Source organism: Saccopteryx leptura, chromosome 1 (assembly GCF_036850995.1).
Source record: "Saccopteryx leptura isolate mSacLep1 chromosome 1, mSacLep1_pri_phased_curated, whole genome shotgun sequence".
Classification (NCBI taxonomy): domain Eukaryota; kingdom Metazoa; phylum Chordata; class Mammalia; order Chiroptera; family Emballonuridae; genus Saccopteryx; species Saccopteryx leptura.
The window spans coordinates 212,807,373-212,832,442 of record NC_089503.1 but is presented as its reverse complement, the minus strand read 5'-3'; the positions used below and the strand labels follow the sequence as shown (position 1 = coordinate 212,832,442).

The 25,070-nt window shown below is 39.9% G+C and overlaps 1 protein-coding gene across 12 annotated transcripts in view; it reads left to right on the top strand.

Annotated features, from left to right (window-relative positions):
- The window catches only part of INPP4B (inositol polyphosphate-4-phosphatase type II B), a 611,130-nt gene that overhangs the window by 329,036 nt on the left and 257,024 nt on the right, over nucleotides 1-25,070 (top strand). For 10 of the 12 annotated variants that reach the window (XM_066385755.1, XM_066385735.1, XM_066385716.1 and 7 more), the window contains 2 exons: nucleotides 3,530-3,648; nucleotides 5,773-5,889. In XM_066385755.1, coding sequence (XP_066241852.1) covers nucleotides 3,530-3,648; nucleotides 5,773-5,889 — 236 coding nt within the window. Of the gene's footprint in view, nucleotides 1-3,458; nucleotides 3,649-5,772; nucleotides 5,890-8,362; nucleotides 8,423-25,070 lie in introns of those variants that run through there. The other 2 variants (XM_066385804.1, XM_066385787.1) reach the window with 2 other exon arrangements.

The following is a 25,070-nucleotide window of genomic DNA, read 5'->3' as shown; positions in this document are numbered from 1 at the left end:
TCTTACTTACAACTGATAATAATAGAAAGAGGGCCCTCACCGTACTAGTAATTATAGCAAAGTCAACGGGAAAAATAGTCTCTGGTAGCTCTTTTGTTTTTCATAAATAAATATTTAAAATTATAATTTTTTGAAAAACCACTCACTACTTCTAAACTGTTATTTTCCCCCTTTTCAGTAAAATAAAAAAGTAGTCAATTCAATGGACATAAGCCATTTAAATCCCAACCTATTAACATCTTGTGTCTTTTAACTCTTCTGGGCTCTGAGAATACTTTTAAATGGCTTAGTCCAAAACAAAGCCAGTAAAAGGCAGAAATAAAAGTAAAAGTCTACTGATGAATGACCAATTGCTAAGAAGCATTTATTTATCATGACCTATTTGATTCAAGAATTTTTTAAAAATACAAAACCACAGAAGCAGGTCATTTATGAGGGTCATTCCTAGAGCATAGTTCTGCTTGAGTAATGGGCAGTGGTTAAGTATGGCTGGCAGACCAATAGAACATTTTTTTTTTTTTCTGAAAACAGATTTTTCAGGCTTCTTACTGTCTATGAGTAATTCCTGTGCAAGTTAGACTTTACTGTGATTGACTGAGTAACCTCTGCATGAAACAGTACAATCACTCATCATTTCTCACCCTGTCCAGTGGGACAGTTTTAGTATGTGCAGAGCCATGGTGTGTGTGGGTTTCACATTATGAAATGCAATGAATGACTCATGTCCTGGGTTTGGTAAATACAAAGAACTGTTGGAGCTGGTGACAGCTCTTAAGGGGTTATGTGAATAGGACTGAGTCAATAAACAATTATTTTACAGAATAACACAACACTACATAGTGGTCAATTTGGAATTAATATTGATAAATATTGGTATAATGATATTAGTAAACTTTATTTTGCATTAAAAAAGTCCCTGCATAAGAAGGGCATAATTCCTTCCTCACCTCCATCCAGAGAAACAGGTGGACAGATTAGGAAATTGAGTGTCTTAAGAGTTTGAGACTTGCCCTGGCCAGATAGCTCGGTTGGTTGGAGCATCATCCCGAAGCAGAGAGGTTGCTGGTTTGATCCCCGGTCTGGGCACATTCAGGAACAGATCACTGTTTCTGTTTCTGTATCTCTCTCTCCTTCCTTTCCTCTCTAAAATCAATAAAATAAACATTAAAAAAAGAGTTTGGGAATTAATGTCACATAACTAGGAAACAGGGAATCTGAGATATACAGCTCAAATTCTTACCAATCCGAGGGCCTTTGCATGACATCATGCTCCATATGCATTAGGGAGCAGTCAATTCTCCGGGGTGTTGAGAAAAGAGATATGTGTACCCCAGCGTTTGACTTGAGTCATTGTTTTCTATACCTGCTTTTAGTTTTAGAATGTGAAGAAACACGAAGTGCCATTATTACTGTTTTGGCTTCACCTGCATTGGGGAAGCTACAGATGGGTTTGGACAGATCATTTCATTCGAATGGAGTTTTTCTCTGTTTTTATTAGGAGTGAGTCTGAGAATCTCTCTGATAAAACGGAGAACAGCTGCTCACTTCTGGGAAATAACCACAGCCCACAATCAAGTCTGATAAGAAATCAGAAGAGTAACTTATTTTGAGCCAAAGTGTCATAAGGTAGCAAGGAGACCATAAAGTGAGAGAGAGACATGGGTTTGAAACAAGAAGACTCCAGCTTTAAAATCTAAGGACAGATATATGTCAATACCAGTAAATGGGGAGAGAGCTGTACAGGGTGAGCTGAAAACCAAGAGTGATAAAATTAAACACATTCATATACAAGCAAAGGAAATGATCAAAATAACCACTTAAGAACAGTAAAGTCTAAATCTAACTTTTTTTCCCCCTTCCGGTGATATGTTGACAGTGTTGAAACCTCATATGAGTACTTTATAAAACTGTAGCTCTTTTGGGTTGAGCAATAAAGAATACTGCTAAGGGCTCTTCCAAACAGCAGCGCCATTGTGCAGGAGAGGAATTCAGAAGGCCAGGAAGAGAAATGGAACTAATGGTGTGTGATGTAAGCAAACCACCGAGAGGTCTAGTGATATAAATGTAACTGGCTAGTATTTTCAAGCTGCTCATTCCTAATATGTAAAACTGAAATAATTCAAAACACCATTTGGAGAAATAAAAAGATAAGTACTAAAATGCTTCAAAAAATAGTGAGGGTTAAATGTGGCTATTCTTTTTTTCCATACATGCTTCCCTAAGCTAGTGCATGTGGTTTAAATAAGGAAAAATGATGACAAAATGCCATACAGGAATAAAAGGGTCTCGAAAAGTCTTGCAAGATGGAGTTAATTAAGTTAACTTTGCCCAGCACTGGTTAGCTGGTAGGACTCAGGGAAAAGCAAGCCTGCTTTGTTCCAAAGCTCCTGCTGTCCCATTCTGATTCTACCAAATGAGATGATCTGTAAGCAATTGAAAGGTGATAATTATTAATACTTTGCTTTCAAGTTGCAGAGTTAGCCCTAGTCCCCCTGTCCCAGTAGTTTCAATACACGCCTCCTTCCTTCTCTTCCTGCGCTGGTTAGAGGCAGAACCTGGGACCAGGGCTACTTCTCAGTTTCCCCACAGCTCCAGCCTGCATAAAACCACACCTGAGCCAGGCTTGAACCCCTTCAGTGAGGAAACTTTGCGTCACACTTCAAGTTGCAAGTGTGGGTAGTCAAGTTACTATTTCAAAGCCAAGAAAGGAAGCACACTGAGAAGAGATGTTGGGCTTACGGCAAAGGAATACATATATATTTGGGTTTTTTCTTGGTCAAATTGTGAGAATGGTATGTGGGAGGAGAAAACATCCACGTATCTATGGGATGTGGTGATGAGAGTCTGTAATATGAGCCTGGTGTCTCAAGGGAAATTTCTTACATTGGTGGCCCCCAGGCCGGAATATAACCCATCTTTATTCCACATTTCTCCCTCCCAGACTTGGCTGGGATCCCAGACTGAGGGCGGGGTTGTTGTTTTTAACCCCTCCTCTGCCTCCTCCTCTGCCTTTCCCTAGTGGCTGAGCCCTGCCTCTCCACCCAGTTTCTGTCCCAGTGTCTGTCTATCCGAGGCTAGCTCGAGGGAATAGCTAGGTAAGGGGCTAGTGTGCATTTCAGCCTTTACACTAATCCAGCCAGTGTCAACACGGGACAGCGAAGTTTCCTGACTCAGTTTCTTTAGTCCAAGAGTGAGAATTAAAGACCAGGATTAATGACTCTTTAAGGTCCCTCAAGTCCCTGGAGCTGTGTGTGCCTAGTGACACACGAGAGCTGGGGATCCCAGGGCAGTCCGGACTTGCAAGAGCTGCAAATGTGGCCAGTGGAAATGAACTCTCAATTCAGCTCCGCAGCACGTGACTTCCTATTTCTGTAAGGTACTTCCAAGGGACTTCCTCTGTAAAGTCAGCCCGAGTCCCCACAGATTTCATTCAGCGCCGGTAGCTAAGTTTACTTCCAACTTCGAACAGAAGTTTTCCCCGAGATACGGAGTCAGTTTCTTTTCTTTCTCTTTGCTCTGCCTCTGCCAGCGTGCAAGGATCTGGTGGCTCCTGTCCGTGATCGGAAGCTGAACACCCTGGTGCAGATCTCCGTGATCCACCCCGCGGAGCAGGGGCTGACAAGATACTCCAGCACCGAGATTGTGGAGGTGAGCTCCCGCGCGCTCAGTCTCTCCGGGATTCTTGCAAGCCGCTGAAAAAAGTCAGTCCCCGGCCTGCGGCTGCGCTGTATTCCTGCCCTCTGCCCTTTCGGAACACATACCTGAGGTTATAAAGCTTGCATTGGTCACTTCCCAGAATCAACAAATGGGGGAAGAACTTGCCTTTTTCATAAAAGACCTTTTTATTTAGTAAACAGAAAGAAAAATCCCCACTTGGAATCCTGTAATAGAGAAGCAAATAGGAAAAAACACACACACACACACATTAATATAATATAATATAATATAATATAATATAATTAATATAATATAATATAATAACATTATATATATTAAATTAAATGGAATGAATGTTTATTTGGGGGGGGGAGGAAGTCGTAAAATACCCAGGGAAGTTTTAAACCTGTTGAATGTTTTGGGGGTTTTTTTGCCCTTTTCATTTTTTTCCTGTGTTCTTCAGTCTGGCTGTGCAAACTATTCTCAGCTGTTTGTGTCTGTCTTTTGAAAGAAAAATATTTTCCAGAGAGAGGTACGTGATGATTCTGAGAAATTAATATTTCTAGGCAAAAGGTGTAAATATTACTCATCAGACGAGAGATTTCCTATTTACATTTATTAGTGCTAACAGAACATTCAATATGTGTCAAGAGGAAACTGGTTATTAGGTTGGATCAGATTCAAAAGAGGAAGTGTTTCCCTTTTGATTATTTTGTTCTTATCACGTGTATTTCACAATGTTAGCGGAGGAGAGATAACTTGTTTGAATGTCTGGGACTAAAGACAGTGCTAAGACCTATGAGCCCTGTCTGTTTTGAATGAGGACTTGCTCTGTAAGAACCCACCTCAGGCCCGGCTGGCTCGGAGCTGACCTGCGTCTTGATGCACTTAGTGGAATAAATGATTCGGACTGAACTCTCATTTCTCCAATGGAAGTGAGTGACCCAGATCCTGCACGCCGCCCTGAGTCTGCCCGGTGGAAACTTTGGGCTCCAATGCTGGTGTAATTTTGTAGTGAATGCTGGAGTTGAATAAACAAAGAGAGTCTTATTCATATAAAGAAAATGACTGAAATTGTAAAGTGGTGCATTTTCTGTGAAAGAAACTTTTTTTTCAAGTATGATTCCAACTCCATTATTTTAAAAATGTCATCAGAATGTAAAAGAAAGCATTTATGATGACACACTTCCAATTTTTAGATTTGAATATATATATATATATATATATATATATATATATATATATATATATATAGTATATATATGTAGTTGTTCGGGGCTGTTTTATTCGCTTCCTGTTCTGAAGTGTCTAACACAGTGAGGAACAAAAGTAGTATTTATTGGATCAAGAGAAGAAAGAATGAATGAACCAGTGAATTACTTGGGCTTACAAAACTCTAGCAAACATCTCCATGATATTCAGCAATACTATAGATACTTAGATATAGATATGAAATTTAATGTTGGATATCAGCTCTTTAAAAATTGAATTCTGAGACAGTGAGATTTCCTGTGCTCTCTATCCTGAGCTGGTCATTTCCCAGCCCCCAATTCGTCATATTTAGTTTCTTTCATTAGTTTTCTAATTGGTCTGAGAAAAACAACAACAACAACACAGCTGAATATCTAAAAACAAATGGGCATTATCAGAGCATGACTTTCGATGGAATCATTACAGACAGGAAATAAATGGACAGCGTATGCTTCCCAAATGATTCTCTATAAGAAAACTGCTTCATTTTAATGTGATCAGTCAATACCTTAACCTGTATGCATCCATTACAGATTCTATTCAATACATGTATTCTAAATGGATGGACTGCTGACCCCAAAGAAGGGTTCTGCAGATAATGAAAATAAATTGGTTTTCAAGAGGATTAGCAGCTTGACAAGGAAGCAGGGCCATGTACTATTAACATCTTTATCAGGACGCTGGGGCCTTGGATCCTATTGTTGCCTCCCAGTATCATTTGCTAATTCAGGTCTTTCTTCATAGAACAGTTTCCTAGAAAAACAAACAGACCAGCCACCCTTTCGGCCTTCTCATGTAGTGCTGCCTGCTGCCACTGCAGTTGCTGCCTTGTTGAATCAAAGTTGTCTGCCTGTGCTCTTCCAGGGAACAAGAGACCCACTGTTCCTGACGGGTGTCACATTCCCATCGGAGTATCCCATCTATGAGGAGACCAAAATAAAGCTCACAGTCTATGATGTCAAGGATAAGTCTCATGACACTGTAAGTACTTGTACTTCTTTCTGTCTTTTGCAAAGTTATGCTTTTACACACTTTTTTAAAAATGTAACTGGCATTTTTCAAAGAGGGTATTTGTGCTGTGTCGATGCTTGTCTTCTCTTTCTAGTTTGCCTGAATTTTTTTTTCTCCAAATTCCTTTGGCTTCATGCCAGATTGGCAATTGGGTAAGATCACAAGCTTCCAAAACAGATTTTTCTCTTTTTTGGGGAGGCTGGTTTGATCTTTGAGTTGATATTTTTGTTGTTGTTTTAAGAAGTTGCTGAAGGGAGTAATACTGTGGGTAGAATGCTAGTGGAAGAAATTAAAGAATGGTTCACAACTGTCTGGATATTGTAATTACTCTGAAATGAGATTGACAAAGTGGTCTACCTTTGCAGTTTATTCTTTTACATACTGTACAGAGAGAAAGTGCCCCTGTATTTCCTGAAGTTGTTTCTGGCAGCCAAGCAAACAAAGAAGATAATGGAAGCACTAGGCAGGAGCCTTCATTCTCCTCTTTCCATGAAAGTCGTATAAAGTCCCAATGACTTTTTTGTCCCTGATTCTTCAGTCTTCCTATCTGGTCTGACTTTTCCTCCACTTCAACCTGGGTAGATAGTTAAATACCCAGTCATTGTCTCTGGAGGCCTTTCTTATAATTTCTGGACTGGAGAGAATGTGATTGGTAGGCATCAGGAACGGGGGTTAAAATGAGCCTTCTCCTTTAAGTCTCCTTTAAGATGCCTAGGCAGGGCATCTGTTTCCAAGGCAGGGCATCTTGCTGGTCAACAGGGAAACACAAACCAGGAGACACTTTGAAGGCAAGTAGGCCAATAGGTTCTAGGAGAATTCTGGATGAAGTCCAGGGATGCTGCTTGACCCAGAGAATCACAGGGCATCTTGTCCAGGGAAGACTGAACTTTATTTTATTTTTTTAAGACTTATTCATTTTAGAGAGGAGAGAGAGAGAGAAAGCGGGGAGGAGCAGGAAGCATCAACTCCCATATGTGCCTTGACCAGACAAGTGCAGGGTTTTGAACCAACGACCTCAGCGTTCCAGGTTGATGCTTTATCCACTGTGCCACCACAGGTCAGGCGAGAAGACTGAACTTTAAACTGTACCTTCACTGAGGCATTTCTGTGTTGCTCCTGACTCTGTCTTCCCTTTCTGTTCCCTACCACAAAATATATAACATAGATGGATGGTGAGTATATTTAATAGAGAAAAATATAGTCTGTATTGAAGGAATTTCTATTCATCTTAATCCCAGAAAAGTTCATTTTAAAAAATTGCAGAAGAAATGGCCTCTTAAATGCACAGCATATATGTGGAATAGAAATATTTATGGTGGAATAGTCTGGTACACCTCTTATAAAGGCTGACTGTCTGGTCTCGTTACATTTACTAGCTTTGTGACCCTGGGAGAATGAATTCTCAGTGTCTCTGTTTATTTATAGTATTTACCTTTTGGGGTTGTAAAGGTTAAATAAGTCAATACAGGTAAATATTTACAAGACTAAAAGTTACAGATTGATAAGTGTAGGTTGCTGCTTTCATCGTCTTCTTGGTCTGACTGCTGCCTCACAGCCCCTCAGAAGTCATACAAATAAAAAAGGGAATATTAACTAAATCTTTTTCTTTATTTGCTGTTTATTTTTAAGAGGGCCTATATTTATTATTTCTGATTTCCTTGGAGAAGAGGGGAAAGATAAAAACATTTTGCAATGTGAAACTGGGGTTCAAACTGGTAACCAAAAAATATTTGCTTGGGAGTTTTGTTTATTTTTTCTTTCCATTTCCCTTGATTTTTGAGGTCACGTGTGAAAAAGGAGTGGACCACTTGGACTGATCTGACAGGGTTGAGAGACTATGCACAAGGCCTCCGTGCGCAGATTGATGGCCTATTTCCCTCTGTCAGAGAAGAGAGAAAAATGAAGAGAACGGGGACAAATCATAAAGTTGGGCAGGAAAGGGAGATGGTGTAAATGGCCCGGGGGGAGGGGGACATGTAACTGTGCAGAGAAGTAATAAGCAGAGAAACAGTCAGGATGACAGGGAAGGAGAAGCTGTGACTATGAGGCTATGTTCTCTCAAGCACATGGTCAAATTCAATCTTCCCAACAGGCCCGGGGCATAGACAGGACAGAGGCTATGGGAGGCACCGAGTTCTAGAAACTCTATGCTACAGACATCGAGATGATGCTCCGAAACTCTTGGGCTTGATAAGTCTTCAGAAATATTAGCGTTAGAAATATGAAACACCAAAGGTGTTCCTGTCCCCTCCTCCCTCCCCTTGTTTATGATGTGCATGTATGTTAATGCTTTAGGGATAATTAGTTTACTCATCGATTATGCTTTTTTTGTTGGTTCTATTTCTGGAAACTAATCATATAAAGACTTTCTTCCTCAATCAGAGGTATTACCACGTGAGAGTATTGGGTGCACTGGAATCCCTGCTGTGAAGTAAGACTTGTGAAATTGGAACATACCTAAGAAAAGCAACCAGCTTTCATTTACCACGTGTTGTTAATTAAGGTATAACTTCGTCCTTAAAATAACTAACAGTTAACTCTGGTGTTGTAAATAGCAACACAGTTCATTAATATGCTAATAGTCCCCAGGGACACAGACTCTTCATCCGGGCCCTTTTTCTCTCCTGGCTGAAGTGTTTCTTTGGGGTGGAGTCGTGTGGGGGAAGGGGTGGCAGGAAGTGAGTTTAAACTACAGTTTATAATTATGAACATTTATTAACTTAAGCTTTTTAGGAACATAATACTTTTAAGGCTTAAGAAATGAGATTATGAATATTTATGAGTTTTGGAAAGTTAATGAATTGTGTGAATCCATATATTTAAAAGTAGCTTTAATATTTGATCCTAGCAACCATGGATCCTATTAGCTGACCCCGTATTATTGGCTGAATTCTAGTTAGTTGAGTCAGATGACTAAGTTGCTTATCTTTTCCTACTGAGTGTATGGTTACTTGGAGTTAACTAGTCAAGTAAATTTGTTACTTTTTTATTTTATATTCATTTGCATACATGTTACTATTAGATATTTTTACAGAGAAATGATAGCCTGTCATTTGTGCCCTTGATACAGCCATGTCTAACTAGCTGTTCTTCTTGTATTCCTCTACTAGACCTAGGATTGATTGTTTTACTAAGGTTAGTAGAAATGCAATTAATCATTGTAACAAATGAGAAGAGTCTAACTGTTTATTCAGAACGACTATTGTTTCCTCCTACTCTTTTTCATCCTCCCCATTCACTGCAGTATGGAGAGGTGGCGTATGGGGGCCATAAGGTCATCATGTGAATGAGAGTGACTTTATTATTTTCCTCACCACGAGGAAATTATTTATTTTCTGAAAATGGGCTGCTCTAACAGTCAGCTGTTTGGTGGGGACTTTAGTGTTTGAAATTAGACCCCAACTTTAGGGTATGAGAACCCAACTTCTAACAGTGAAGTTAATGTCTTCTGGATATATTCTGGTTGTATGCTCTATTTTAAAATTCCCTGAGGCCTAGCTGTGTAGCTCAGTAGGTTAGAGTGTCATCCCAGTACACCAAATTTGTGAGTTCAATCCCAGGTCCGGGCATGTACAAGAGCTAACCATACAGGGCACGTACAGAAGCATAAATAAGCAGAACAACAAATTGATGTTTCTCTCTCTCTCTCTCTTCCTCTCTCTGTAAAAATATCTCAAATTAATTTTTTTGATAAAAATGAGCTAAGTATCAAAGTTGTCTTTTTCCTCCACGGAATTTAGTTGGTGCCTTGACTGGTAAATCAGTTGTCTACTGATACATGTGGATTTGTTTCTGGATGTTCCATTCTGTCCCATTGATCTCTTTGTCTGGCTTTATGACAATAGCATGATTATTTTAGCTTTATAGTAAGTCCTGAAATTAGATAACTCAAGTGATCTATCTTTGCCAGCTTTGTTCTTTTCATCAACATTTTGAGTTTTTTCGTTTTGTTTTGTTTTGCCTATTGTAGAGGATTTGTCTTTCCTTATACATTTTCTGAAAGGTTGTCAATTTCTTCAAGAAAACCTGTTGGAATTTTTTATTAGAATTATGTTGAATCCATAGATTAATTCAGAGAGAATGGATATCTTAACAATATGTAACCTATTGATTTATAAATATGGTAGGCATATAAAATTTGATTTATTTAGATATTTAAATTTTATCAACAGTGTATTTGTGTTCAGATCATTTGTTTGTGGTTATAATAATTTTTTTTAGATTTATTTCTAGGGATATTTGATTTTTTTATACTAAGGTAATTTTTAAAGCATGGTTTTCAACACTTGTTTGTTAATAGATATAAATACAATTGTTTTGTATATTGGCCTTATATTCTACTGCCTTACTAAATTCGCATATTACTTCTAAAGGATTATTTTTAGATTACATAGAATTTTGTAGATACCCAATCATGTTATCTGTGAATAGGAAAGGTCCGTGTTCCCCTCCAGTCACTGTGTACTTTCTCTTCCCTTACGGCACCGGCCGAGGCACTGGAACGTCAGGGCAATAGTCATAGGAGTGAGAACAGTGCAAATCCTGGTTTTGTTCCTAAACTTAGCAGAAAAGTGTTTAATATTACACCAGAAAGTATGTTTTCTCATGGATTCCTTTTATCAGATTAAGGGATTTCCCTCTAGTCCTGATTTTCTGTGTTTTTATTATGAATAGTGTTCAGTTTAGTCAGCTAATTTTTGATATGTATTAAGATGCTTAAAGGTTTTTCTTATTTATTCTGTTAATGTAGTGAATTACATTAATTCATTTTTCTACATGAAACCAAGTTGAAGATTCTTGGGGCAATTTTTTTTCAACTCCCAACTGTCCCCCTTTTCCCTCCCAAGCTTCAGCCTAGGACATGGGCAGATCCCATGTCCTGCACGGGCATTGGAAAAAGCCCTGTAGAGCCCAGGATGAAGCTGTTAGCTCCCCTGGACATTGACATACCCTCCTTCACCGTGTGAAGTCTAGTGAGAAAGAGTAGGTGGATGGGTGAGACTCACGCTATGGCTGGGGCTCCGCAGGACTCAGACCTCTCATGCCAGATCATGTGTGCTCATTAAAGGGTCATTACAAGGCCAGCTGGTTTCTACAGAGGATCCCCTTTTGCCTGCTCTTCCCGGAATACCAGCAATGGGCATCTCTTCCACTAGGTCTGGTCTGTCACTCCCTGGACTTTAGTTCATTTTGGCTTATTGACATCCTCAGTTTTCTGATGGGTTTAACAAAAGCTTTGATAGTGTATCTGACTTGTCAGTATTACAATGGGGATAACAGCCTCATGGCAATTTTTTGCATCTTTTATTATTATTATTATTATTATTCAGTGTGAGACAGGGAGGCAAAGACAGACTCCCACATGCGCCCCTACTGGGATCCACCCAGCAAGCCCCTACAAAGTGATGCTCTGCCCATTTGGGGCTGCTGCTCCATTGCTCAGCAACCAAGCTATTTTAGCACCTGAATCCAAGGTCATGGAGCCATCCTCAGCACCTAGGGACAATTTTGTTCAAACCATTCAAGCCATGGCTGCGGGAGAGGGAGAGAGAGAAGGTGGAGGTGTGTGGAAAAGCAGATGGTCACTTTTCCTATGTGCCCCGACTGGGAATCAAACCCAGGACTTTCCACACACTGGGCAATGGTCTACATTAGGGGTCAGGAACCTATGGCTCTCAAGCCAGATGTGGCTCTTTTGATAGCTGCATCTGGCTCGCAGGCAAATCTTTAATAAAAAAAATAATAATAATGTTAAAAATATAAAACATTCTCATGTATTACAATGCATTCATTTCCTACCACTCATGTTCATGGTTGCGAATGGCTGGAGCCAATCACAGCTGTCCTCCGGGACAACACCAAATTTTTATTGGTTAATGCATAATGTACACGGGTCATTGTATGGCTCTCATGGAATTACATTTTAAAATATGCGGCGTTCATGGCTCTGTCAGCCAAAAAGGTTCCCGACCCCTGCTCTACTAGGTTACTTCTGTGTGCCCTGACTGGGAATCAAACGTAGGACTTCCACATGCCAGGTGATGCTCTACTGCTGAGCCAACCCTCCAGGACCCACTATTTGCTTTTTTTTCTTTTTTTTTTTTTTTTTTTGTATTTTTCCGAAGCTGGAAATGGAGAGGCAGTCAGACAGACTCCCGCATGCGCCCGACCGGGATCCACCCGGCATGCCCACCAGGGGGCGATGCTCTGCCCATCTGGGGCGTCGCTCTACTGCAATCAGAGCCATTCTAGCGCCTGAGGCAGAAGCCACAGAGCCATCCTCAGCACCCGGGCCAACTTTGCTCCAATGGAGCCTTGGCTGCGGGAGGGGAAGAGAGAGACAGAGAGGAAGGAGAGGGGGAGGGGTAGAGAAGCAGATGGGCGCTTCTCCTGTGTGCCCTGGCCAGAATCGAACCTGGGACTCCTGCACGCCAGGCCGACACTCTACCACTGAGCCAACCGGCCAGGGCCACTATTTGCATTTTAACCAGAGCAGAAGTGCTACATATTTAAGTTCTTCCCTTTGACATTTATGCACTTCTATCTGTCTTTTATTTCCCCTTGTCTGCAGTTTGCATGTCCAGTGCAGTGTATTCTGTGCCCCTCCTGACATTCTTTTCCCTTTCCTTGCGTATTTCTGCTCTCACTGTGTGCTGCTGTCATCTGCACTCGCATAGTCCTTGTTCTGTGTCATCTATTCAGGGCATATGTTAGTTTTTTCTTTTTTGTTTTCATTTGGGCTTTCATAATAAAGAAAAGGGTAGTCATGGATACCTCCTCACTTCCCCCTAGAAAATGATGCTGTTTGGCATGGAGAATGACTGACTCTTTGACAGTGAAATAAGGAATTGAATTTACTCATGAAACAAAACAAGTTTCCTACAAATATTTTTTTTGGCAATAGCAGAGCAGCTGTTTGCGAGGTAGCCTCCTCATTCATTCATGGAGCTCAGCACAACTGTCATCTCAGTACCTTTGCTGTCTACAGATGTGGAAGTTATAGAAGCATCATTTAACCTAGTCTTAAAAAGAAAAAATAATAACATCAAGAATTAATTTGCCTTTTTCTAATTAAAATAGAAACAATTAGGTAAGGCCACTTCCCCTTCTCTTGTCAGAGCTGGCAACTTCATTCATGTTCATCACAAACATGGAGAAGCCTAACCCACCCTGTGTTTCCTAATCGAATGCCGGACTCTTATTCTACACAGTCCTACCTCCATCAAACAGTCAAGAATGGCTTTTAATTTTCTACTTTCTTTAAGTGTTTAAGCAGTGAGCACTTTTATTTTGAAGCATCATGAGATATTATTGAGAAGAGTGGCAGAGGGAATTGCAGGGTGATTCTAGTTGGAGCCTGTTGAGTCCACAGATTGGAATGTAGTCATATCTACATAAATCTAATTTGATGGGTATCTTCCCAACAGTTTTGAAAAGCTCTCTGATTCCTTAGCATAAATGAACAGAAATTTAGGTAATGAGGTGATCTAGAAACACAGCCTAGATGGGAAACAGTTACTCTTTCTGGGGCATTTGTTGGCACTGTGCTGGGAATCTCTATGAATCATTGGTACCCACACAATATACCCTGGTCATAGTGGGGGGGGGAAAGAAAGCTTCCCCAGTTCATTTTGTAAAGGCTAGATAAGTTTAATACCATAAACTGATAAGTGCTAGAAACAAAAGCTATAACCAAATTTCAGTTAAAAACACAGATACAAATATTACAAATATTTATAGTATTCAGTAGAATTCATCTGTGTGGAAAAAGTTAAATGGTCTGACCAAGCAGAGTTTATTTCAGGAAAGTAATATGGTTCGATATAAGTACATCTGTCAACATAATCCATTTTATTAATAACTGAAGGAGAAAACTCATTTCATTATGTCATTGCATGGTAAATAGGCATTAAATAAATCTAGTTGCCATTGCTAATATAAAATAGATAGTATTATAAAAGCATAATAAAAATATCTTCTAATAAAATAATATAAATGTTATAAATAAAATTTTAAAATAATTTAAAATAGACAATTAAATACTATCATTATTATTATTCAGTATTTTCTTGGAAGCTATAGAAAATACAATGGGGTAATTATATTATTTGTATAAAATTTGGAAAGCAAGAAGCAAAACTAATTCTCTATTGATATGAGATATATGATACTAAAATGTCTAGAAAGCCTAAGAGACCAAATATGATTATTTGGTAAGTTGGTTGGCTACAAGTTAATATATTTAAAAGTCAATAGCTTCTCTCTTTTGTAGCATAAATTACATAGAGAAGTATAAAATATTATTGAAAAATGTAAAATAAGATTTTTTATAAATGGGAAAACACACTTGTGTGGGAAGAAAATAAAATCATAAAACAGAAATTGTATCATAAATTCAGTATAATTCCATATAAAATATCAAAAATATTTTTATGGAGAGGGATATTGAGGATTGGATAAAATGATTTTAAAGATTATTTTAAAATGTCAATATCTAAGAATAGCTAAAGACACATTTAAAATTGATGAGTTTCAAACCCCAAAACATCAAAACACTATAAAGCCCACTGCAATCAAATTTGTATGATCATAGGAATGATTAAATATGAGAACTGAAGCTGGATATCAAATCCTGAAGCAGATTCCAGGATACATGATAACTAACTCTATGATTTAGATGGTTTAAACTCAGTGGGCAAAGAATGGATTATTTAGTATAAAAAAAGTGATGGTTAAATGACTATCCATCTGGAAGAAAAAATATTTCAGCCTCATTCTATTTTACTTATAAAAATATATTTCAAGTGGATTAATTAAATATATAGACTAAATGACATTAAAGCTCTTGTAAAATAATGGAAGAGACTACAGTCTAGTGGGGAAATTTTTTAAAGAAAACTTTTAGACTATGGAGAAAGCTACCCATTTTACAGGATCAGATATGGCACAAACAAGAGGGAAAAAGTAGAAGTAGAAAATCATATCTATGCAAGCAGAGATGGTGGCTTAATTTCTGTAATATTTAAAAGTTCTTCCATGTTCATTCAGTGGAAGGGTGGGAAAATTGAACGAAGTGTTTGAATCAAAGTGTTTGAATCAAAAATATTGATTTTGCACAGGGCTGTCGGTAGTGCTGGAAGGCTATAGGATGTGGAGGAGGGCGGGGCTTCAGTGCCAGGGCAGACAGGAGGGACAGACTGTCAGAGGTCATCTGTAGGGAATGAAACATCACCCAGAGCAGAAGAGGAAGAAAATGGTAATCATTTGCAATACTTGGTGCAACCCTTGGGAACTCTCCAAAATAACTAAGGAGAACTGGCTGGGGACAGTCCCAAGTGGGAGCATCTTCATGTGCTGTGTTCATGTCAGGAAACTGGGTGATGTATCCATTTTTCCAGTTTGCTCTAGGAGCATCTGTCTTTTTATCTGCTAACAGCAATCAAGTGATGGGAGAATGGACCACTGAGATTTTCATAGTCTAACTAGGACCCTGAACTGAGAGGCATTGGTGCTTTGCCTCACTTCTCTCAACTCGGGAAGACTGACATCATTCTTAGACTTTTCAAGTATTTCCCAGTTGTCCAGTGGCTTAGGCCTTCAGCTCCTGACTGGCCAGCTCCGTCTGGTCCTGCAGCAGCGTTCTTGTCACTTGTCACAGCTGGAAGTGCAGGTGGAAGCTTAGTGAATGCTCTCTGTGGACGCACTCCCTGAAGCGGACCCACATGGGCACAGAGGATATGTGCCTCGCCTGGCTTCTCATTCCCTCTTGGTTTTGTAAAGCTGAAATGTGACGCTTGGCCAAAACATTTCTTTTCTGATTAGAAAGGGCTAGAACCCAGTGATTTAAAAGGTTAGTCTGCAGCAGCTAGGAATAGCTTTTAATTATCATAAGTTTATATATGTTGTGGCAGAGCGGAACTAAGGGAAATTCTACGGAAATGTAGACTTTCCTTAGAGTTATTTGAATGGAATGATAATTACAGCTAGGGTCAGGCTGGTATTTAGAATCACGTGAAAATTATTTTTAAGCTGACTGAGAAAAGTCATGTATACGCAAACAGAAGGTGATGTCACGCTGAAAAATGTTAAGGGACATCTGTTTCCACATCACAAAGATTTCCTTTTCATGTTGCCAGAAGTCAGGTTACTTAAGTTTCATGGTTTTAAGTCAAGCTGTCTGTTAGGATGTGCCCGCCGAGGATGGCGCCAAAGTTGAGGTGGCAGCTGTTCGTTATATCATGTCCTGAGGAATTCAGCGGGTGGAGTCACGAAGATATTGGTCTTTCATGCAAACTTGACTAATGGTTTTAACCATGATAGAAAAAGCAGCTTTTGGAAGTCACTTATGAGATTTGCTTAATCAGATATGGGGTCATAGGGATATTTACAATTTTGTTTATTTATTTATTTTGAGAGAGAGAGAATTATCAACTCGTTGATCCACTTAGTTGTGCACATTGATTGCTTCTCATATGTGCTCTGACCAGGGCTCAAACCTGTGACCTCAGCGTCGAACTGGTGCCCTTGGGATCGAATTGGGGATGCCAGGATCAAGCTGGCAAACCCCAATCAAATCAGTGACCTTGGTGCTTTGGGACACCACTCTATCTACTGCGTCACCATCCAGGGTAGTATATTTACAATTTTAAAGAATGTACTAATATTTTTTTAAACTGCTATTTGGGTTTTTTTTACAAAGGGCATTGATAGTCATAATAGTGTTTTGGAATGTATGAGAGCAGTTTCTCAAGAAAATCTTAATTGGGTAGTATTTAAATATAAACCAGAGCTCACCTACCTCCTCGAACCCTGTCCCATCCCCACCCAGTGAATTTGAAGCATAGGTTATAGCTTCTGCATCAGCTTTTCGTTTACGAATTTAGGTTGAGGCACAGTAAACTGTGCCTTGCAGCTAGCTCTGGCTTCAGAGCAACAGAGAGCCTGGGGCCACATATTAGAAAGAGTGTGCATCTTCCATAGTCACACGTACATGTGCACATGGCTTTAACTATGAATGTGCACACTGAGTAATAGTCACAAATGTTTACGTATCTGTACATTGGGTTAGGCTTTAAACTTTAAGTTCCATGATCAATTTCATTTGTTGCCCAAAAAAGCCAAAAATATCCTCAGGGTAATGTTGATCTTCGGAGAAATGTCCTTCAGTCAGGGAAGAGAACCTTTTTGGGTAGTGTAGCCTTAAAGGCAGAAGCATGTCTTTCAGATTGTCTTTCCCTGCCTTTCCCATTCTGCGCTGCCCAGCACACATCTGGAATAATACTGTATTTTTCACTCCATAAGACTCACCTGACCATAAGATGCACCTAAGGTTTTAAGGAGGAAAATAAGAAAAAAAAAATTTTGAACCAAATGGTGTGTTAAAATATTTAATAAAATATACCACAATAATATTTCAACAATGTAAACTCAACAGCAGTATTAATAACCATTAGCACTGTTATTAACAAATGAGAAGAGACTTTAATGTTCAAATACTCTTCTAGTTGTCTGAGAACCCGCAGCAGCTAAAAAAAATAAGTAAATAAACATTCACTCCATAAGGCGCATGGGCATTTTCCCCTCCACTTTTGGGGAAAAAAAGTGCATCTTATGGAGCAAAAAAATACGGTAAGTTGCTTTCCCTTGGCATTAGTTTCTTTGATTTTGAACTTGCAACCTGAACAAGTATCTGAGAAAAGACAATAAAAAAATAGAGATAAACTGTTACCATAGAGAAGACCATCTGAGGCATTTGAAAACCCCACCAGCGGATGGAGGAGCAGGGCTTCTGAATGCCATTGTGGGGCAATCAGGTGCAAGTGCCGGAAACAACTGAAGCAGGGACATTTTCAAACTCAGGGTCAAGGATACAACTCTGTCCCTGCAAGGATTCCTTCTTAACCGGGATGCCACACTGAGAACCAAGACCATAAAAGTTTAGACCCAGAAGCTCTAATCTTCGGTCTGCTACACAGGTTGTGAGACTTTGAACATAGCACCCCTTTTGGGTCTCTGGCTCTATAGTGGAAACCATGATGCCTGCTCTGTCTACTACTGGGAGAAAAAAGCCAGCTTATACATGGAACAGCACAATGGAAACTAAAAATGCAATAGATCTGCAGGTATTAGCATTATTTATCGCAGTTTTTTTTCTTGGACTCAGGAGGATCTTTCCTGAGTGATACTTCTGTATTTCCAAGAGAAAGCTTAGTGATTTTGTGACATCTGACTTCTCAAGGTTGAGCATGTTTCCAGGGAATTGCTCCGTCTGGATGTCTCATGTCTGTTCTTGTCAGGTGATTTGTGGCTGAGTGCAGAGCCTGTCCTAGTACTCCAAAGATGTTTCCACTTGAAACATAAGAACAGCTATGAATAAGAAGCTCTTGTCTCTGTTTTTGTTTTAGTGTTTCATTAATCTGATCCTCTGTGTTCTGATACTCCAACATTCATTTCCTGAGTATTTCTTTCCAAAAGGAGAGAAAAAGAACCCTGAAACTGATGATGACTGTGAAGGCATGTTCACATTTTCCATTTCCATCCTGCTACCAGATTTTCACCTTCTGCCTTGGGTTGCAGACAGCAGGTCTGTCTTCTGAAGCCAAACATGACAAAGAATAAGAGAGGGAAGTGGCTTTCTTTTTTTAAGATTCATCTTTCAGATCATACTTATGCCTGATGGGCTGACCAGCAAATCATCCTGTCCCTCTTTTTCACTCTTCCAATTCTGATTCATCATCCAGTTTGATTTTCAAGACATCATTCAAACTGCTGCAAATGAAAGGCTTTTATAGGATTCTTTGACTTTGGTTATAGCAGAAAGTAAAAGCGGCACATAAAGAATTCTTTTCTCTCTTATGTCCATTATTGGGCCCCATGGTCACCAATAATAGCAAGGGAAGCCAATGAAACCAGTATTTTTTCTTCCAAACTATCTATATTATAATGTTCAAAAATGCAAGTTGGAAATGACTTTTGAGTTAGGTCAGTAACTACAAGATTTTTGAATAAAGATGTGGAAGGCATCCTGACGGAAGTGATCTTTGAAAATGAGAGACTCAAAAAGAAAACTAGAAGGAAATGATCAAAGTCAGAATCTCTGGAAGAGTTGATCTCAGGTTTCAGTAAAATGATAAAGGCGACTTTGTACCTGGTAAGGTGGCTACTGTCAAGAAAACAGCAAATAACAAATGTTATTTCTCCGTGACTAGGTTGTGGGGGAATTGAAACCCTTGTGCACTGTTGGTAGAAATGCAAAATGGTGCAACTTCTATGGAAAACAGTCTGGAAACTCCTCAGCCAATTAAAAATAAAATTATCATAGGATCCACTGAGCTAACTTCTGAGCAAATATCCAAGAGAATTGAAATCAAGATCTCAAAGAGATATCAGGATCCATGTTCAAGCAAGCACTATTTATAATAGCCAGGAGGTAAATGCAACCCAAATGTCTGTCACTGGATGAGTAGGTAGACGGTGATACATGCATACAGTAGAATATTATGTATTCTTAAAAAGGGAGGCACCTCAGTCACATGCTACAGCTGGATGAGCTTTGAGGGCATTATGCAACATGAAACAAGCCAGCAGAAAGAGATAAATACTATATAAGTATAGATATGTTCTATCTACAGTAGTCAAATTCATAGAAACAGAAGGTAGAATAGTGGTTACCAGGGGCTCGGGAGGTGGGGGGGGAAGAAAAGTTGTTTAATGAGAATAAAGTTTCAGTTTTGCAAGATGAAAAAGTTTTGGAGATCTGCTTCACAACAGTGTGAATATACTTAACATTCCTGAGCTGTATACACTTATACATGGTTAAAATGGTACATTTTATGTTACATGTTTACCACAATAAAAACTACCTCAGCTTTTTGCTTTGGTAGGTTTGGGCTGGGGACCACAAAGTTGAACTCTAACAAGCTCCCAGGTGATGTCGCCCACCAGATCATACTTGGGAGTCACTGCTCTAACATGAGATGTATCATTCAGCACCATAATCCTCTCTGTATGTCCCTAATTCCCCATCAGACTTTGATCTCGTGGAATAAGGACCATCTTGTACAAAGTTCCTAACAGTGTTCTAACCCACTGTTTGTCCCTGAATAAATTTGTGTTGAATATACAAGATAAAAAATAAAAGAAAAAGCAGTAAGGAACAATGAGTGGAGCCAGAGAGTGGAGTGTCCTAGAAAACACATTAGGGTAGAGCTCTAAGATGGAGAGAAAAGTTCATGTTGCCTAGACTTGCCGATATCAAAGAAGGTGAAACCAATGACTGGATGTAGGACTAAAAGGTTGCTAGCCTTGCAGAAAGTAGTTAGGAGCTGAAGAGAAGCCAGAGTCCAAGGGAGTAAGGAGTATGAGTGCTATGATACTGGGAAGGGAAAAGAAAGAAGAGTGTGGATGACAGAGTGTTTTAGAGTAAATGCGGACACACTTGTGTGTGGGTGGAGCATAGAGCGCATTCCTAGCAGCTGCGGCTGATGCAATGCTGTGAGAATACTCCAGCTCCCAGAAGCCTCCTGGGCATACCCAGGAAGGGAGCTCACCCGCTATAAGGAAGTGACTTAGTGCCAACCACACAGCTCCCTGATCTTTTCAGCAATTGGCTATGAAGGACACGCTGTAAACATCCTATTGGCTGAACCCATGTGTATAAGCTAGCTTACTTCCTGAATAAAGTGGATCTGCGTCACTGAACCTGGTCCCCGGAGTCGGGTCTTTGCGTCTCTGTCATCCTCACCCCTGGCAGGACTTGTCCACACCTGTAGAAAAGAGCGAGGCCACCTCAGCACACTATGGGAGTCCCCAGGAATCCTGGAGTAGTGGGTAGTCAGGGTTCCAGAAGAGAGAGCTGGAGATTTTTTGATGAGCGGTCTTGACTTTAGTAGAAGTTCTTGATTTATTATTTTTTTAATTATAAACTTTCTCCTGCAGCAGCATCTATGTTACATTCCCTCCCACAGATCAGGTGACCAAATGAGAAATAATGAAACGCTCACCTTGAACCCGTCTCTCACATGGGCAGCAAGTGGAATTGAGCGGTATTTTTTTTTTTTCATTTTTTTTTTTCATTTTTCCGAAGCTGGAAACGGGGAGGCAGTCAGACAGACTCCCTCATGCGCCCAACCGGGATCCACCCAGCATGCCCACCAGGGGGCGATGCTTTGCCCCTCTGGGGCATCGCTCTGTTGCGTCCAGAGTCATTCTAGCGCTTGAGGCAGAGGCCACAGAGCCATCCCCAGCGCCCAGGCCATCCTTGCTCCAATGGAGCCTCGCTGCGGGAGGGAAAGAGAGACAGAGAGGAAGGAGAGGGGGAGGGGTAGAGAAGCAGATGGGCGCTTCTCCTGTGTGCCCTGGCTGGGAATCGAACCCGGGACTCCTGCATGCCAGGCCAACGCTCTACCACTGAGCCAACCGGCCAGGGCCTTGAGCGGTATTTTTATGTAGCTGGAGATTCTGATGGGGAAGACATTGTGTTATGTGAAGATCACCAGGATTGTGACTTCCATAAATAACATGGGTGTTGTCTAATTGTTTCTTCATATTTGCCATAATATCAATAAACAATATTGTTTTAGCTAGTTTGAAAAGGCATAGGAATCCATGATAAAATAAAATAAATGAGAAGTTTACAAGATGAAATGAAATTGCATGGAAGAATGAGGGAAAAGAATATATAGGAAATTTTATTCAATCGTGGCTTATTTGCTCCTTCCCCATACTATCTCAAAAATAATGCAAGATGGAAGAAAATCATCCCCCCTTCTTTGGGGGAAGAAATCTTTATGTTTTCCCAAATGAGTTTTGCTAAGAAATCCAGATCCTTAAAAAAATGATAAGGAAAAACATTAGAATGAAAAATGCATCTTTGGTTTAAAACAGGAGTCTCTGAGATTATGGTTAAGATTATGAGCTGTGGTGTTCTGAACCAGGTTTGACTTCCAGGTTCCAACACTTGCTCATGCTGTAAGCATGGTTCAGTTACTTCATCCTTCAGGGCCCCGGCTCATTCAGCAGTAAAATGATAAAAAAAGACACTACATAGGGTGGTTGTAAGGACAAAATGAGATCGTTGTAAGTCTTCTAGTACAGTGCCTGATATGTAGTAGCTACTGAGTGTGTGCTAGTTACTCCTGCTGCTATTCTTAATATTATGATGATGGTGGTGATGTTTATATGTTAGTACCATAATTAACTTTGCAAAAAGTTTGTTTTATTATTTATTGCTTTAGCAATAACTTTAGAAAGATTCCCAACTGGGAACATGATAAAAGATAGTATTCCCTAAATGACTCTTTACCTTACATATTTATGCTTAAATATTTATATTTTAATCCGTGATCATCATCTGCCTTATAATAACAACAATATTTTAATGGCACTAATCTGTGTCACACATACACACTGTTCTCTAGGCTTTATATATAATATATAATGCTCACAAAATTTAGGGGAGATTTCAAAATAAATATGAAGTTATAAAATATCTCCTATTTTTTGTGAACAGTATATTTGCTCATTTAATTTTCACAAAATACTATTGGTATCAACTCCAATTTCCAGATGTGAAAACTGAGGCACAAAGAGATTAAAAAAAAACAACTCCTAAGTAGGAGTGCTTGGATATGAAGCAGGATACTTAACCCCAGAGTCTGCTCTTAATCACTAGATTTTAAATAACCATAAAGAATATGATAAATAATATTGATATATATTTACTGTCTATTATGTTTTACTGCAACGGTATTTTTTCTTGTAAATTTTTAGGTCTCAAAGGGAGCAATTCTAACAATTTCACGAAGATGTATTTTTTTTCTCTAAGTATTTGAGATTTATGATCTTAGGTTTTCAGAACCTGAAAAGGTCAAATGTTGTTACTCTATTCATCTTCTCCAACATTTTCTGCTTTATGAAAGGGCACCGTCTATTCAATATAGATGCAAAAAATAGAATTTATGACACATACAGGTCTTGGCTCTTCAATCAGAGCTCTTTCCACTATGCCGCATACATAGAGTCTGATTTTTAAAATAGTAATTGTGAGAGCCTGCAGCTATTTGAGACTGATCCCTGTTTTGGCAAGAAAAGGAATGATTCCGTTTAAAAATCCTTTATATTTCAAGTCCAGAAGAGCAGCGCAGTGCATGCCCTTGTATTTATTTATTTGTAGGCAGACACAGGAGGGTAAGTCTTTGGCTCAGGGCTGAGACGGAGGAAAAATCTACCTCAGCCATCATGTGAGATGCTATTCGTGGTGATACCGAGGCCGCAGGAGTCAGTGTAGTGAAGTACTTGGATATGCACTTCCAATACTGGAAGACGGAGGAAATTCTCCTTCCTGGACAAGAAACACTTAGGCTGATGTGGAGGAAATGATGTCATCAACCTTATTTTTTGTCCTTGAGAATACTGTGCGGCACCATGGCTGAGCTGTTTGCACTGGGTTAAGTTTCCTTCTTCACAGCACCCCAAATTGAGGATGCCTGTTGGTGTTTCTTTGCACCAGCGACCTTGAGTTGACATTCTGTAGCCACTGCAGTTGGCCTTCCCCACCGCTAGTGGGAGGGGAAGAGGGAGGGGCCACGCTTACTGGGGACCTGCTGAAAGATAAGGGTAGAAGCAGTGTTGCAGGACTGAATAGGAACTGTAGCAGGAGATGAAAACAGCTGATTACAGAACCAGGTCTGCTTGGAAACAGCTCAGTAGAGATACAGTGTGGTTGTGAAAACAGCATGGCTGTTAGGAGGCCCTGGGCCGAGGTGGCCTTGGTGGCAGGCCCCTCTCAGGCTAGATTGCTCTGCTCTGCCCTGTGCTGTCTGCTCTGCTCCAGCAAGACATCTTCTGTGTTTTATCTTTGGCGTTTCAGGTTCAGCCCAGAAATGCAGTCTTCTGTGGAAAGTGAGTGCACTCTCAGACCCAGAACGGAACTGACTTATATAGACAGAAGTTCCCACTGATGGTCCCTAATTCGTGTGTTCTCATGCAAATGAGGACTTCAAATTCTTGTAGTTTGATAGGTCCAAAAGACACTGTTCTGATTGGTCAGAATGGAGCTGCTGTTTGGTTAGTAAAAATGCAGCTGGCCATATAGCTGTGCAACTCTGATTGGATGGGGAAAGCCTCAATCCTATTAACTGCGATGTAACTCCAGGAATTCCTTTATAAGGGCTGGCTCAGAGAGCCGGACTGCAGTACCAGCAGGTGGTTCAGGGCAGAGGTAGATAATTCACTGCAGGCTTCTCCCTGAAGTGCAGTTTGTATGAGAGGCCCCTATGTGGAAATGACTGCTAAGCTCTGTTTTTGTTGTTGTTTTTGTATCTAATTTAAGCCCAGTTAGTCCCCAGGAACCCTTCTTAGTAGGTACAGTATCTTCTTTCTCAGGGTTGCCAATACCCAGATTTTTCCCTGGGTCTTCTTGTATCTCTTGACCCTCCTATCCCTCTCCAAGTGGTCTTTTTCTTTAGTCCTCTTCACTTAAAACATCTTGAGTTTGCCATCTGTTTCTTTGTAGGTCCTGACTGATAACAGCAAATATGACTTACTTTATCATATAAGTAAGGGAATACATTGTTACCTAGCATTTTGCTGATGGTGATCCCTTCAAGCTGTAGGCCAGTGGTCCCCAACCCCTGGGCCACGGACCAGTACCAATCCGTGGGCCATTTGGTACCGGTCCTCAGAGAAAGAATAAATAACTTACATTATTTCCATTTTATTTATATTTAAGTCTGAACGATGTTTTATTTTTTAAAAATGACCAGATTCCCTCTATTACATCCATCTAAGACTCACTCTTGATGCTTGTCTTGGTCACATGATACATTTATCCATCCCACCCTAAAGGCCGGTTTGTGAAAATATTTTCTAACATTAAACTGGTCCATGGCCCAAAAAAGGTTGGGGAGCACTGCTTTAGGCCATTTATATTTGTTTCATTTTCCCTCTTTATTGACTATGTCTTATTTATCTTCGTGTTTCTGAGTCAACACCAACCCTCAACACATTGTATCTCTCACAGGATGTGTTAAGGAAATCTTTGTTTAGTTGAGCTGAATTGTATTCTTACTTGTATTGCATTGGATACCATCAGTAATAATGCTAAACTGCATTATTGGAGGTGGATTATGGAGTAACAGTTTGCTTACATA